The 16011-nt window shown below is 34.7% G+C and overlaps 3 protein-coding genes across 3 annotated transcripts in view; all 3 read right to left on the bottom strand.

Moving 5' to 3' along the window:
• LOC132162772 (disease resistance protein RUN1-like) overlaps window positions 1-992 on the bottom strand; it is a 10084-nt gene extending 9092 nt beyond the window's left edge. Inside the window, exon 1 of the mRNA XM_059573000.1 lies at window positions 349-992. Within this exon, the coding sequence (XP_059428983.1) occupies window positions 349-992 (644 nt within the window). The remainder of the gene's footprint in view (window positions 1-348) is intronic.
• A 1970-nt stretch (window positions 993-2962) lies between these two features.
• LOC132162771 (protein FANTASTIC FOUR 1) lies at window positions 2963-3769 on the bottom strand. Its single transcript, XM_059572999.1, has one exon. It carries the CDS (start codon window positions 3767-3769, stop codon window positions 2963-2965), a length of 807 nt encoding a protein of 268 aa, XP_059428982.1.
• Window positions 3770-6908: 3139 nt separating this feature from the next.
• On the bottom strand, window positions 6909-12361 carry LOC132163600 (rho GTPase-activating protein 1-like). The gene is made up of 5 exons (XM_059573947.1): window positions 11616-12361; window positions 10665-10785; window positions 10292-10411; window positions 8279-8509; window positions 6909-7746 (listed from the first exon to the last, which is right to left on the bottom strand). The coding sequence occupies exons 1-5, from the start codon at window positions 12038-12040 to the stop codon at window positions 7168-7170; spliced, it is 1476 nt and encodes a 491-aa protein (XP_059429930.1). The 5' UTR covers window positions 12041-12361; the 3' UTR covers window positions 6909-7167.
• Window positions 12362-16011: the final 3650 nt, after the last annotated feature.

Below are 16011 nucleotides of genomic sequence, written 5' to 3'. Positions count from 1 at the left end.
AACCTAGACCTTAGATTCAAAGAGAACCTAGACCTTTTAGATTTTGAGGAAACCTAAAAAACCCTTTTCAAACTCAAGGTTTGGAATTAATTTTCTCGTCCCCTTTTTATTAAAATATCATCTTTTAAATAGGAAGATTACAATGACTTAGACTTGGAGTAAAACTCCTACACTGAAGATAAACCTAGAAAGATAACTAATGCAATCCTGACTCTAAAATAAATAACTAGATAATTGAAATACAAATAGACACATGTTTATCTCTAATCTAAAAATACTGATAACAAAACTAATATAAATGAAATCTAATTCATTTTAAATATAAATCTACTATAATATAATGTCTACTTTATCCCTATGTTACTTCCGTAACATTCCTTCCCCCTTAAGGAGACCTTGTCCTCAAGGTCTAGAAATTCTTTTCTTCCAATGTTGCCCCCCATTTTTGCATTCTTTCGTCTTTGGCCTTTCATCCTCTTCCTAGGTGGTCGTTCTCTCTGCTGATGCACTTCCACATTTGCAAGCATGGTGGTCATCAAACACAACCAGAATTGTGACCGGTGTGTATCGATTCTCAACACACAGGTCTTGTTTTTTTGATCCATCATCTTTGTTTGCATCCATAGAAGTCGTTCGGCTGGTTTCAAGTGGTTGCGGCATGAGGACTTTATTGTTAGTGGAAAGACTTCAACATGGTGAGATGGATCTTGTGGTTTGACAAGGTTGTTGACGTCTTCGGTTGGTTGGAAATCTAGTGGTGGCTGGAAATATAGTGATAGCATGGGATATGGCGGTAGCACCATTTGTGGTGGCTCGTAGTAATGAAGTTCATCGTTGTTATCGGCTGAACCATTGTCAAATTTGGCAATCAATGCAGACAATTTTTCTTGAATCCTCTCATTATTTTCTTCCATCTTCTTCATAAAGCCTTCAACCACAGTCATGAGGTTACCAAGCTGCTGCTCAAGTCGATCCAGCATTGGATTTGCCATTGAACATGCCATTGAACAAGATCGCGGCTTTGATACCAAATGTTACGTGAATATGTAACGGGAATAGATTATAGGTTCTGAGGAAACCTAGACGTTAGATTCAAAGGGAACCTAGACCTTTTAGATTTTGAGGAAACCTAAAAAACCCTTTTCAAACTCAAGGTTTGGAATTAATTTTCTCGTCCCATTTTTATTAAAATATCATCCTTTAAATAGGAAGATTACAATGACTTAGACTTGGAGTAAAACTCCTACACTGAAGATAAACCTAGAAAGATAACTAATGCAATCTTGTCTCTAAAATAAATAACTAGATAATTGAAATACAAATAGACACATGTTTATCTCTAATCTAAAAATACTGATAACAAAACTAATCTAAATAAAATCTAATTCATTTTAAATATAAATCTACTATAATATAATGTCTACTTTATTCCTATGTTACTGTAAAGTACTATATCGGTCAATCATAACTTGACTCATTTAATTAAATGAATCAGACCCTTCAACCTTAACTCGTTAATTTTGTATTAGGTTCGCAGGTCGTGTCAAAGGTGTGTGTATAAGACTATATAGGTCAACCCTAACATGATCAATTTAATTAAACAGATTAGATCTCTTAACCCTAACTCGCTAATTTCATATTTAGTTCACAATTGTGTCGAAAATTATCTTAGCCTGCGGAAAACTATCTTAGTTATACCTAAGGCGTTATTCAATGATCCACTCAGCCTAGCAGATAAAGCAAGTAGTGTAGTTGCAATCATTATTATGGTGATTAGTTTGAGCTGTTTTGAGGCAGCAGCGTCCCAGACTTAAAGCTCAATTCTATCAGCGATATGTAGGGCTTCTGTGAAATCCATGTTGCTCTAAGGTTGGGTGATAATTGAGCTGAACCAAGTCGAATATTGGATCTTCGGACTTGGATCGGCCGAAAACAAACATGTTTAGATTCAACTTAAACTCAAGTCAACCTTTAAAAATATATATGAATTATATTCACGAACATTAATCAAGTCGAGCAGAATATGTATGAATGTGTTTCGTTTAATAGTCTAGTGTAATTTTATATTTACAAACCATTCATATATTAAATGAACCGTTTTTTCTTTCTTTCTTTTTTATAAATGATACGGTTTTTCAATTAGAGCCTTACTTTTTAAGGTCAAGAAAAGCGAAAGATTTTTGTAATCTTCCAAAGAGTTGGAACGTATGTGTTGTCTGGTGGACAAAATTGTGGTGGTCACGTCTGATCTCTCTTTTGCATGCTCAAAAAGCATCCCATCTGACCTCTCTTTTAAAAAGGGCATCTTTAGGAGAGATAAGTAAAAAGCTTTTGTTGGCTCCAAGATTTTAAATACCATCAATAGGGATTGAATTATTTTGACTTATCATCAAGTGTCACAAAGATGCTCGTGAGACACGACTTTAAAGCACACACGAGCTTGTCCTCCCCTTCAACACCCAAAAGAAACACTCACTGGGCTGCATCATCCTTGATATATATATATATATATATATATATATACTTTCTTCTCGTAGAAAGATAAAAAAAATTAACTTAGTGTAAACTTTTATATTTACATTCATCATGTGATATATTGGCGACAGCCAAAAAGTGTTCAGGTTGCATCGAGGAATGCTAGGCTTACAACCACATTTTACCAAAAAAAATTTACAAACTGATGTGGTACAACATAATTGGATATGAGATAAATTCAAATTTTAAGAAACAATTATATTGCGCCACATCAATTTGTAAAATTTTTTTTGTAAAATGTGTTTCTAATTTTTTTTTTTTTTTTAAGAAAAAAAATCTTCGAAATCAAAGGGTGAGAAACGTTAAGTAATTAATAGACAAATAGAGGAAAATTACTCACTTTCCTTTTAATTATTTAAGAAATTACTTTGGGTAGAAAAACAGAGTAACCGGATACACCACTGACATTCTGACATCAGGAGACTTCCTACCTAGCTATTACGAAACTTTCTGCGTCTTTTCCTCCATTGCTTCCACCATCATCGTCTTCCTTGCCTTCTTTGTCGTCATCATCAGTGTCCTCTTGATCTTCATCGTCCATTTCTTCTTCTTCTTCTAGAATCTCATCATTTGGCTGAACAAAGTTCAACTTGAGGCGCCCATCTTCTCTACACGCATGCAGGAATTCCTGGGTGGGAATCCTTATCTGCTTGAGAACAAACCTGCCGTCCTGCCTATAAGATTTGAAGCAAACCCAAGGCTTTCCACTCTTTCCGATGCAAGAAATCGGCGGAGGAAATCCTCCCCCGGCCCCACTTGTCCTCGACCTCCTGAATTCGCCGCCATGATTCTCAGACGACGGAAAATGATGATGCCTTGTCACCCTTATTTTCTCCTCGTGGTTTTGCCAATCTTCACTCATCTCATTCCCCATGTCCTCGACGTCATCGGAGCTCTCAAAGCCAAGCCCCTCCGTGCACAGCTGAAGGCTGTCGGAGCTCATCGACGAGAAGCTGTCACTGCTTTTGTGACAGCGGCTGTACTTGCTGCCATCGTTGATATTGAGGCTTTCAATCAAACACGACGAAGACACGGGCGAGACTGGAATGGCAGGACACGGGGGTGATTCTGCAGAATTCTCTTTGAAATGGAGTTCACCGAAGATCTCAGTAGTAAACGATGGCTGCTCAATGGGTTTCACAGGCTTCCACGAAGAAAGGGATTCAAGCAGCGTTGTTGGGTTTTCTGGCAATGGGTTTTCAAAGATGTGTTGAAGGCTTCCACAGGCAGCCATGGCTAGCTGCTTGAGAAAGAGAGAAAAGGCAACAAAAAAAAGGGTTGATGAGTATTTGATATTGGTGAAGATGGGAGAGAAGGGTGCCGGAGATTAGGATGGGGGGGAAGGCGCTATTAACCAGGGGAGTTGATTTTGGTTATCTTTTTCTGTTCAAGTGGAAGAGGGACGAGTGGCTATGGAGGTTGGTCAAGATTTGGTGGTTATGATTGTATGTGAATTTTCATAGATTTGCTCGACTATTTATGGGTGGTGGGTTTCCATTCACAGTTTCTCCAAAGGCTACGCTATTGAGTGGACTTCCTTACCTTAAAACTATATTAGACTTCTACACTAGAAGATGGTCCAATGATTTTGTGACACATTATTATATATTTTCAGAAATTATAATTACTCCCCTAAAACTTTTTTTTTTTTTTTTTTTTTTAAAGAACAAAATTCTAGCAATATCATGAATAAAATCTGAGTATTTTTCCATCTAAATTTACGTAAAAAATTATTGAATCTACGAGCAGCCATATTTATATGTCACACTCCGAGATCTGAACCAATGAAGTAACAAACCATTAAACTTACATCTAAGTGAAATGATTAAATAGTTTGGGGTCAATTGCAATTTTATAAAATACAATTTTAGTGTAAGTTTGAGAGGAATAAGTGAAGTTTCTCCCTTTATAGAAGAGGAAGTTTGAAGTTTTATTTTTTTGATTTAGGGTAACTCTAATATTTGTAAGGATTTATATATGTATAAAATGATCATTTGGAAAGAAAATCTTTAAAGAGGATTTAAATTGGCCACTAAAAAATATTTAATAATAATAATAATAATAATATCCTGGTCATTGGTGGCACAAACTGCACCAAGCATTGCAACCTTTTGATTTTTGATTTTTGTTATTAAATGAAAAGCTAGATTTATTCAATGTATTCAAACTCACATGAATTGAATCTCAAGATTTTTATAAAAAGAACGACAAAAAAAAAAAAAAAGAAGAAGGGAAAATGCGACTTATATATATATATATACAATAGAGAAACATGACATGAAAAATGCACGAGGGTGAGAGAGACAGCCAATTTTTTTGGTGAAGGCTATATTGTTGTTTACCAAGGAGAGCAGCAGCAGCATGGCAGCATCATATGGTGGCGTCCAGGTTGTAGCGATGGAGATGGTTAGAAAACTAAAAACCCAAAAGCCAACCATATCTTCAAGTCGTCTCTACATTTTCCAGCAACTCCTAATCAACACTGATTTTTCGAATCTTGGGCACAAAAGTTTACCTACGTCACATTCATTGACATCAATCAATATACTTTAGACTTAAAAATGTACGATCCAAATTGAAACAACTATGTTTGGACACGAATTCAATTCCCACAATGAAAATTCTCGTGTCTTCTCATGTCTTATTGGTATAAACTACTTTGGGTTTCATTGATGTCCTGATGAGGCCACATCAGACTATAGCTCAAGTAGACTTGAGGGAGCGCTGCGGTTTTTATCGTCTAAGCCAGTTCTGTTATGGGTTCTCTCACCCAATAAAGAAATGCTACTATATGTTAGAATATATTTGAATGACTCTAAAGTTAGAGATTTGATGAAAATTGATAAATATTTTATTATGATTTGATTACCCTAAATTATGGAATTTGATTAAGATTATATTTATGTGTAAACTCTATAAATAGGGTATTGTAAACAAATCAAGCAATAAGAGTATAATATAATCATTTGAGCTTTATCTATATAAGTATGTCATAGACCGAACCACATAAAATCTTTTGTGTCTAATTTATTTTATTATTCCACATTTAATTTATTTTCTTATATTATTATGAATTTCTTCACTATAATCTCTTTTTTTTTTTTTTTTTGACATGTCCGGACAAAAAAAGGAAGGGAAATTCGAACTAGAGACCTCCGCTTTATTAGGCGTAGTCCCAGTCAATTGAACTACCTCTTGGAGACAATTTCTTCACTATAATCACGCCCAAATAAAATAGCCACCATAATCGCTCCAAACTTCTCTATAGAATAGTGAGTGTTAGACACTTTATTTGATGTGTAGTTCTTCCAGAAACAAAAAGAAAAAGAGATGACGAGGGAGCAGCTGCTGCAGCCAAGTGTTTGTTCCTCCTCTTTCTCCTGTAATTTTCATTGCTATACAAGTAGTTGGGATATTCGAGCAGATCCTTTTTTTACATGAAACTTGCCATCCATTTCATTTTCATTGTCCTATCTTCAAAAGAATGACGGTGGGAAAGGGGCTCACATCTAATCTCTACAGCACAACCTTCCCATTTTCCTTTTGCTTCAATCTAAATGTGACACATGTCAACATACAAGAGATCTGACGGTGGATATATAAGTATAACGGACAAGTTTTTGTTTTTTTAATCTATCAACCCTAAAAATGCCACGTGCGTCGTTTCAGCACCGTCATACATGTACCCCTATATCCAAACAAAAATAGAAGATGATAGAAGGATTTTGAAATGACAACTTCGTCCCTCTCTTCTTATATCCAAACAAAAATCAAGAGGATTTTTAGCCTAATCTTACTCTTGGAAATTAATGGCACGTCCACATTGATTAGTAGGGTTAGAATTCAAATTGAGACCATACTCTGAAAATAAAGACAAATTTCTATCTCATTTTACATCCATAATCTAGTAGGGTAACCATCAAGAACCCTAAAAGTGTAGAAACCTCTAGTAGCCTCGTAGGTGACGAAAAAGAGCTCTAGTTCATGAGATCGTGCATTGGACTTAGACGGTAAGATAAGCAATGTACCGAATCCGACCCGTAAGGAATCTGCTTGGAGAGAGGCATATTATCATGTAGAGTGGTGATATAGAGTACACCAGCGTGAATGAACAGTATTCATGCCGGTGTACTGTTTGATAAAAAATAATATTATAAAGTACACCAACGTGAACACTGTTCATTCACGCTGGTGTACTCTATATCACCACTCTATCATGTAACCCTGCTAGTCCTAGGTGGTCTTCCAGGCTTATTAGATAATGGTGTTCACTTTCTTGTCTCGATTTCTGGTCCCAACTCAAGGGTGTAGAATTCAACTCTTAACGTGGACTATGAAGCACCAAGAAACAGGAAAAGGAAAACAAGGAGAGATAAGAGGATGGTGACAGGCATATATGTAGGAAAACAAACACACAAGAAACCACATCAATGAAACTCCAGTAGCAATGTTAGTATGATCCTACGGAAGTCTCCTCCATGAAATCAGAACAGGTTAAGCAAACCAACAACACAGACAACATACATGAACAATTCACAAGACTTTCCCTCAACTTTCAAAGCAAACAAACTTACACTTGAGAACATTGTAATATAATCACCTGGAGCTTGATCAACTGCTGCTGAGCTTCCTTTACCTCCAGGCTTCGATACGCTCTGAACTTGAATCAATGCGACTCAGATTGCTGATTCCTCTGGTCTTCTCAACAGGCACTGTTGCAGGAACTAGAGGTAGCTGACCACATTTTTTCGTTGGCCCCTTTTTAAAATTTGAATTACTTGGTTGACCAGTCTTGCCCTTTCCAGAATTACCTTGACCTCCACCTATTGCACCATTGATTTCACCAGCTTCTGCTTTGTTAATGGAAAGGTCAACTTGAAATGGAGTCTCACAAGAACCATTATCACAAGTCAATAAACTGCTAGCTTCTCCATCAATAAGGTTATTGTTTTGGTTAGAGTTGGGGGAAATTTCTGACACAGGTTCTTCAGCAACGAATGCATGCTCTCTCTCTTCATTCTCTCGGGTAATATCTTCCAGGCAGGTTTGTGAAGGGCTCTGGTGGCCATTCTCATCAGAAGGCTCTAAACGGCTAGCAGAAGATGGCTCCTCGGCAGAATCTTTTCTTTCGCGCAGTGTTTTTAAGATTAGGGTCTTGAGGAAGTTCATAACTTGGACTGCATACATCAAAGCAGTCAAAGGATCTGCCATCTGCAACAAAAGAAGTGAAAAATACTGTCATTCCACCAACCACTGGATAAATCTTCCACCTGCATTACCGTCAAATCTTTTCAATTAAAAAAAAATCTTAGAATGATTTATTTGGAGCTGAGGTAGGTATGGGTTGTAGCTCTAAATCTCACCAAGGAGCCAGAAAAAGGAAAAAATCTATTAGTTTGAAAGGGGTGGGGGATCTCCTTAAGCAACTTTTACCGTTTACATGTCATTTTGGTACGTGATTCAATAGTGAGCCGCATACAGACACCACCAACACGGAACTGAAAAGGTGAGACCTCTTCTAAAATCCGCAAAATGCTCCAATAAGCAAATGGTAAGAATATGGTCACTTAAACGTCATCCAAAGCATACTTCTAGATTACATCCTATGTGACACAACAAACTGATTTGATTTAGGGGGAAGCCCAAATCCCATCTTATAGAAAGAAAGAAATTTATACTCTGCTATTAACATAAGTATATCAAGAATTTCTGGACTTCAAAAGTAAGAATGATTCAAACTTGCCTGAGTCATGTTTGGTGCAAAAACCATAGCTATGTTTCGCGCATCCATCTTGTTCAGATGTTCCTGTTGGACAACATCAGCCATGAGGTTGATGGCCCAATCCAGTAGAGCAAATTCAGTTGGGGGTAGAAGCCTCACAAGCTCGGCATAATCCTCTTCCGTCTGGCATTGCATTACCTGCTCAGGTGATAGAGAATCCAGAACCCCACTTGGGAGTTCCCTAAACCAAGCCTGAAAGATCAAATATACATCTACTTATATACATACATCGTTATTAGTTATAGGGCTCCATTCTTACCCATCTATAATAGAACCAATGTAGTGACTTAACTATTTATTCAATACAAATCAGTCTGGAATAAGCCAAACACTATTTCCACAGTGATTGTTGACCTCAACTTGACATAATTTTGCTTTGATTTAAAACTACGATATGAAACCTAGAATCTAACTTCTCTACAGTATTACCATCCATTAAAGAGTCAATGCATGTCAAAGAAGAGCAAATTCTCCTTAAATGGTCCAAATATATATATGGTAAAAAACAATCAATTCATACTTTTCTGGTTTTCCTGCCATAATCCATAGTAGTGCCTTTGTCTATCAAATACAGAAAGTGAAAGGAGACAAAATGTAGCATATAAAAACAGCCGATGGTGGAGCCAAGATTGGTTGATATTTTTTTCTAACTTTTTCTTTGTGAACAGCTATGGTTGTTAGGTTGACAAGGAGCCTTCTGTAGATACGTTCTTCTAACTTCATCTTGATCATTTGGAATATAATCTCAAGTCGTAATACTAAGTCCAAGATCCATGGAAAGAATTTCCAAAGCCTAGAGAGTCTTTTACTTTGAACAATTTTATTTAATATAATGGCTACTAGATTTACGGACACCTGGTGCTTGGCTTTTTTCTTGAACAACTTATCCATAATTGATTAAAAAATAATAACTTATCAACCTCAACACTTTTATAGAAGATAAATTGATGCACCCATTTTTTAAACGGGAAACCTAATGTGCATTAAGCAAGAAGTTTGACTGAAGTAAGCAATACCCAAACTACTATGATATATAATCAAGAAATTTACTATTCATAAATTTAATAGTAAAAGCCCAGAAAGAAATATTTTAATTCTCTACAAGAAATTAATTTTTGTCATTAAACTACATAATTTATGAGAGGAAAACACCCTAAACTACCATAACATTCAATTTAAACAAGCAAGTGAATAGATGCCATAAAAATTTAGCTTTATTGTTAAACATTTCAAATAATCAAACAAATGGATCCCAATAGAAATTTAGGTTTTAAACAAAAACTTTTACTTAAATGACCTAGATTACTTTTTCCTCTTTCTCCTCTTTTTTTTTTTCCAAGCAGATACAAAGTAAAGTACATTTGGAACCATGGGGGTTTGTTACTTTGTTTTGTAATCAAACAAACAGTACCCGCCATTTGATAATCATTTTTTTAATTATTTTGCTTCTTATAGTAAATCTGCCTATGAGTATGAGTCCCAATTTTTTTAAAAACCTCTCATAATTGACCCCATAAAACTTTTTCGGCAGAAACAACAGTGAAAATTTTCCAATTGTCTCAAATTTTACAAATTTCAGTGGAGAGAGTTTCCCACTTAGCATGATGCAGCTCCGCCAATGAAAACAGTAATAGCAGAACAAAGTCACTGCATATGTAGACATGTAACCTCAACGAAACATTGTTCTCAGCAATATGACCGTTTCTTTTGCTTGACCTTTGACAATACACCCTACACTGATGAAGGAATGAAGGATCGCAGTATTGGAGCAGTGACAATGAAATAAACAGTTTTATGCCACAACTTGTACATGGTGTAAGTCTTGTTTATCATTAAGCTGATTCAGATCAAGTGATCAACTCAGTTCCACATATTCCTCACAAAGAAATATAGGTTAAACACGATGGTTGAAAATGGTATACCTTGATAAAGATGGTATATTTAATCAACTTTGATAAAATAAAAATGGTATACCTTGATAAGGCCTGCCAAACAGTGTACATCAGTGCCTTCTGGTACCACACCCCCATTCAATTGGTCCCTGACATACTCCTCTTGGCTGTTTTCTGCAGCAATTCTGAAAATTCCTTCTGCCTTCACATGTAAACTCAACAGTTTGAGGAATTTAAGTATCCAAAAGAACTCTCAGACAAAGAACAATGCCATTGGAATCAACATAATTTGACATGCAACAGATAAACATCTATAGAAAAATCCCCTTTACTCAGATAATTTTCTTTCAATTCCCAACTATTGTACTTGGTTACACAAATCATATCCTGAATTTAGAGTCAGCATCATGATGTTAAAGAAGATAGAGGAGAAGAGAAAGAACAATGTCAAATACCTGCAGGCCTCCTAGAGCATACAAGTTTCTCTGCATTAGCAAGAGAATCGTTGGCACACTATTCCCTCTTGAGTCAAATGACAACTGCATGGATTCCGTGGAAACTCCAAAGACGGTAGCACTACATTGATAAAAATCAAAATCAAAAGAAAAGCATAAGTTTGATCCTACTAGTTAAACAATTTGGCAGAAACTGATTAGAAGATATGCAAAAATTACCAAGTTTTAAAGCCTTTGAGGAACAACCTTACACCATTTAAAGTGATGTACATGGAAAAGAGAGCTACATGAAGGTTCTACAATTTAGGAGAGATGTATTACTTCGTTCTTCTAAATTGAATATTCATGTGGCATATGGTAACCCCTCAATGGTAAGTGGTTGATCTCCTGATATCATTATTTAGGTTTTACTTCGTCTAAATCCCCCAGTATAATTGTCCCCACATATATAAGATATCATTCACAAAAAAAAAAAAAAAACACCAAAAATTAAGTTAAATATCAAATGAATGCAACAATTTTCCAATTCCCAGAACCAAAATTTTGGGTGACGAAGTTGAATGCAATCTACTTGCAATTCTATGAAATGTATAAACCAATAATTAAAATAGGCCGCAAATCAATTAGGACATCCAAAACTAGAAATCCAGCAATTGAACAAAAATAATCTTAAGAATTGCATTGTACAGAACCCAGCAATTACACACGCCAAATTCACAATTTCAAGACTGCATTGCACAAAACCTATACGCAGCCCATAGCCGAAATCCAACCCTCCAAAAAGAAGAAAAAAGACAAGGAAAATCAAAACCCACGAATTGTAAACAGTAAGGTAGCATTATGAAAAGAGTGAGAATAGCAAAACCCACCCATCAAAACCAAACAATTTCACAAATTTAATGACCAAAAATAAGCACAATAATGAAAATTCAAAACCCACATTCACATTACCTTGCACTGGGAGGCCTCCTGGGCACCTCAGGTTCAAACTCCACAGGTAATCCCAAGAACCCATTGAACCTATCAAAGGTAACATGCGCCACATGGCGCACATTAGTTGGCAACCCGATCTCCATTGCACAGAGCTCCCTCCTGTCAGTACTCTTGCAAGCAACCAAAGATCTCCTGAAAAGGGCCACCAGCAATGCTAGCAAAGACAGCTGATCCCTTCTCTGCCGGTCACCCTCCGCCTCCTCTTCCTCACAGCCGGTCACTATAGAATCCCGTTCCTCGGCTACCGACGAAGACGGCGACCCACATTCACAGCCGCGGTTGTTGTCCTCATTCTGAATGTGTGCAGAGGAAGAAGGAGAAGGAGAAGAAGAAGAGGGAGAGAAATGTGAAGGAGAATGGTTGGGGTTGAGGACCTCAGTCATGGCTGGCAATGAAAACAACCTTTCTTGAATTATAAAAAATGGAAAGTAAAACGCTTTCTTGTTGATCTGGGAAAGCAGAAAAAACAAATACTAAAAAAGATTCTTGACAAAGAAACAAAGAAAATTTTCACAGAGACATTTGGAGTGGTGGAGTTGGACTGAAGCAAAGGGGTTGAAGAATGTGGGACGTGACTATCATTATCTCAATACTCTTTCTTTTTTCTTTTCTTTTTTTCGTATTTCTTTGGGGTTTTGGGGAGTCGAACAAGCAAAAGACAGGAGAGGGAAAACGAGAGAGACAGAGAGATATTTGGTGGGAAATTAAATTCAGTGAAATACAGAGTGGTATTGAAGCGTACGGAGCAATTAAGGTAAAAATGGGTGATCCGGATCCATTCAAAAAAAGCCGCTTCATGTGAGAGGTTGTTCAACCCTATCAGTTTGGATCGGATTGTTCGAGGACGTGTTCAGGCCAGCCACATAGGTGGGGTCGGGAAAAAAAAGTAGGTGAGACTCGGTCTAGTCAAACATTTGCTAGAGCAAGTAGAACCTGAATAATCTCTCACACGAGACTATCCATTGTAATAGACACAATCGAAACAACCTCTCACATGAGTCTACCCATTGTAATAGAACGACCTCATTGCACAAGTTTTCCCTTTATTTGTGGTTGTTTTCTAATTTTTTTGGTAAAAGTAGATTTTGTGTGCTGTAGTTTTTTCAACAGTTTAGATTTAATTTCACTCTTTTTTCTCATAAAAAATTTAAAATTACATCGATTCAAAAACTACAACACATAAGTTTTTTTTTTTTTTCATTTTTTTTTTCATGTTTAATATCTAATGATTCCACTGAGGAGATTTTGTTTCAATTGATTGACAATTTCATATTAGAGTATGGTCTCTTGTTTAAAACAATTTACTCTGAAACTGAAAATTAATTGATTCCATTTAAAAATTGGTATAACTACTTTCAAAATGAAATGTGTCATAAAAATTGTTTGAAAATTGAGTTGTGAGAAAATCATAGTGGACTTAAGGAGCTAGCATTGGGAGATTTTACTATTTATATTTGTGCAATTTACTTATTGCCATTATTAAATTTTAAGATTTATTTGGATTAAGAATATAGTTATTTCAAAGATTCTCTAGAATTTTAAATTTAATATTTCCAAATTACATAGAAAAATATGTCATGATATAAAATTATACTCACATTACCATTTTTATACTACCATTATTATTCGAGAAATGTTATAAGCCAATATTTTTTTTTATATTTGACTCATATTCTCTTACAAATTAATCATTAGATTTGTAGCCTTATATGAACCCCACAAATATAACGGTTTATCTAGCATTACTCGCTTTTGCCACTGCAACCATTTATTGCTGCTATAGTTTTTTTTATGTTACTACGATCTACCACCATTTATTGTTTCTACTACCACCATCAAGAACATAACCTATATGGATAAGGATGCTCTATAATTTAAATTAAAAAAAAAATGTAAATTTTAAAGTTATGTGAATTTAGATCATTTATTGAGTCGAACAAAAAAGTAACACCTATTAAAAAGAAGGCATGTTAACAATGAGAACGGACTATATTTTCATCAAGTTTTTGCGTTTTATATTGTAGAAAAGCTTTGAGCGAAAATCCGTCTCTTGGTTTTCTAAAGAAGTGTCGCTTCAGAAATGAATAATAAATCTTTTGAGAGAATTTTTTTTTTTTTTTTGGCTACCTAGATAACAAACATGTCACATTTTTAATAAATAACATTTTTGAGACTGTTCGATATAAAGAACGGCCTAAATTTACATAATTTTAGAATTGACGCTTTCTTTCATATCGTAGAAGATCTCGATCAAACATGTATATACTATCATCTATGTCATTGTCACCACCATTGCCAATGTGGTAAATTTCTTCCAATTACTGCCAAATTTTATTTTATTTTGTTTAAAAAGTGCTAAATAATCATCAAACGTCGTTTAATACTTTAACGTGCTAAAACTTCCATGTTCATATTTATATAAAATAGAAGTCTAACATTTTTATTTTATTTTGAGGTTGAAAAACTAGCAATCTAACCTAATACTAGCTAGTAGTGTACAAGTCTACAAGAGTTGTCCACGTGGTATTCAATTTTATAAATCCTAAGTAGTTTTCATTGTCAAACCTATTTCAATCACTTTAAATTCCCAACCAATAAAAGAAAATATTCAACAATGTGGGTTTTAGCTATGATGGATTTTAGTTTCAGACATATTTGGTTTGACATATCTATATATTGTCCCATTAAAGTAATGATATGTATTAGAAAGTAGAAAGAAGTTTTGAATTTTTTTAAAGAAAAGTGAAAAATTTATGTTTTGTTGTGGATTTTTTGTTTTACTAGTAATAAAAAAATGATTGTCGTAGTATACAAGTAAGAGTATTTTAAAGTTGATTTTTTAATGAAATTTTGGTTAATTACCAAACGGCGCCCTAGATATCATATTCAGAACTCAGAAGTCCGTCTTTAAAAGAGCTTGCAACCCCAAAAACTATGTAACGTATCCTCTCTCTTACTCTCTTCATTGAGTATTCTCTTCCAAAATACCTTATTAATTTATGATCCGTTTGGTAAACCATTTTTCTTTAGATACTGTAGTTGACGTGGATTAATGTAGTATAAAGTTTTGAATTTTTTTGTATTGAAAAATGAATATGTTTTGGTTTGTAGTGATTTTTTTTTTTATTTGAATAGTAATAAAAAATGAATGATACGATATAAAAAGTGAGAATGTTTTGATGTTGACTTCTTAGAAGCGTGAACAGTAAAAATGAAAAAAAAAAAAAAAAAAAAAGAGTTTGCTGAACAGACTCTTAAGCACCGAAAATTCTCCCAATCTCTTGATGATCAACGATTTTCAATGACTCTTACTCTCGTTTTGCAAGAACCCGTTGCTAGTTTGACCGTCCAAAAAAATATTGGTTGAGCAATTAATATGTCTCAAATTGAAATTCATCAAGATTATAATGAGATTGAATTCCAACCTACTTTGCTTTCATTTGGTGAAGATTCACGTCGGCTACAACTTTTTACATTTAATTGTTAGGTGTATATAAAAGTGAAACGTGGCTTTTTAGGTTTTTGACACGTGTTCTTGCAAGTCAATTTTTCACATTAAAAAAGAAACTAAAATATTCTTACCAATATTAAACCTTTATTTATTTATTCTTTTAAGTTTTATAATTTAATTCCTAATTCCAACCTCCGCCTCGCCGGCTCCAGCCGTTGGATAACCGTTGACTTTCCAATTGACCAATCAATACCACATCTAGTCTATCTAGAGACTTATATTACACTGTCTAGTCAAATTTCAGCTTGTAAAACAAAAAAAAAAATTAGAATACTATACACCACATTTATTTTTTATTTTATTTTATTGATGTAGCACAGCTAATTAACTCTTAATTTTTGGTTAAGAAATACTGATCTAATAAGGGTTGATTGACAGCTTCACGTTAGCAAAGTGAGATAAAAAATATGATTCTAGCATTTTTCAATTGAGCATTATTAGAGTTACTACAAGTTTACGACAAGCTCCTTACAAATTGACACGAATGATGTTCACGTGACACTTATCACATCAATTACTAAATAATTAAATGTCAATTGAATTAATTAGAGGTTGCCGTGGTAAATGCCACCTAAGCTATCACGTGATTTTACAAAGAATTATATTAAGCGTATGTTAGAAATTACATTTTTAATTCACAATGCTGACGTGATATTTTTAACTAATTCTTGAATCAATCATTATTAAATAAAAAAAAATTAAGAATTAGTTGGTATGTCAATATTATGAAATAATTATAAAATAAAATATGATTTATAACAAAGCATTTTCCTATAAAAATTGAGCCCCAAAGTCTCTACACCGAAAGAGAAAAAATATAGAATCATGATCAGCACTCCTTGG

The sequence above is a fragment of the Corylus avellana genome, chromosome ca10 (assembly GCF_901000735.1).
Source record: "Corylus avellana chromosome ca10, CavTom2PMs-1.0".
Taxonomy (NCBI): domain Eukaryota; kingdom Viridiplantae; phylum Streptophyta; class Magnoliopsida; order Fagales; family Betulaceae; genus Corylus; species Corylus avellana.
This window is presented reverse-complemented; position numbering and strand designations above follow the sequence as displayed.

Excerpts from the sequence above, each read along its gene's own strand:
- LOC132163600 (XM_059573947.1), bottom strand. The coding sequence starts at position 12,040 with ATGACTGAGGTCCTCAACCCCAACCATTCTCCTTCACATTTCTCTCCC. Across the intron at positions 10,412-10,664 it reads ATGCTCTAGGAGGCCTGCAG|GCAGAAGGAATTTTCAGAAT; the intron begins GTATTTGACATT and ends TTACATGTGAAG. Across the intron at positions 7,747-8,278 it reads TTGCACCAAACATGACTCAG|ATGGCAGATCCTTTGACTGC; the intron begins GCAAGTTTGAAT and ends CTTTTGTTGCAG.
- LOC132162771 (XM_059572999.1), bottom strand. The coding sequence starts at position 3,769 with ATGGCTGCCTGTGGAAGCCTTCAACACATCTTTGAAAACCCATTGCCA.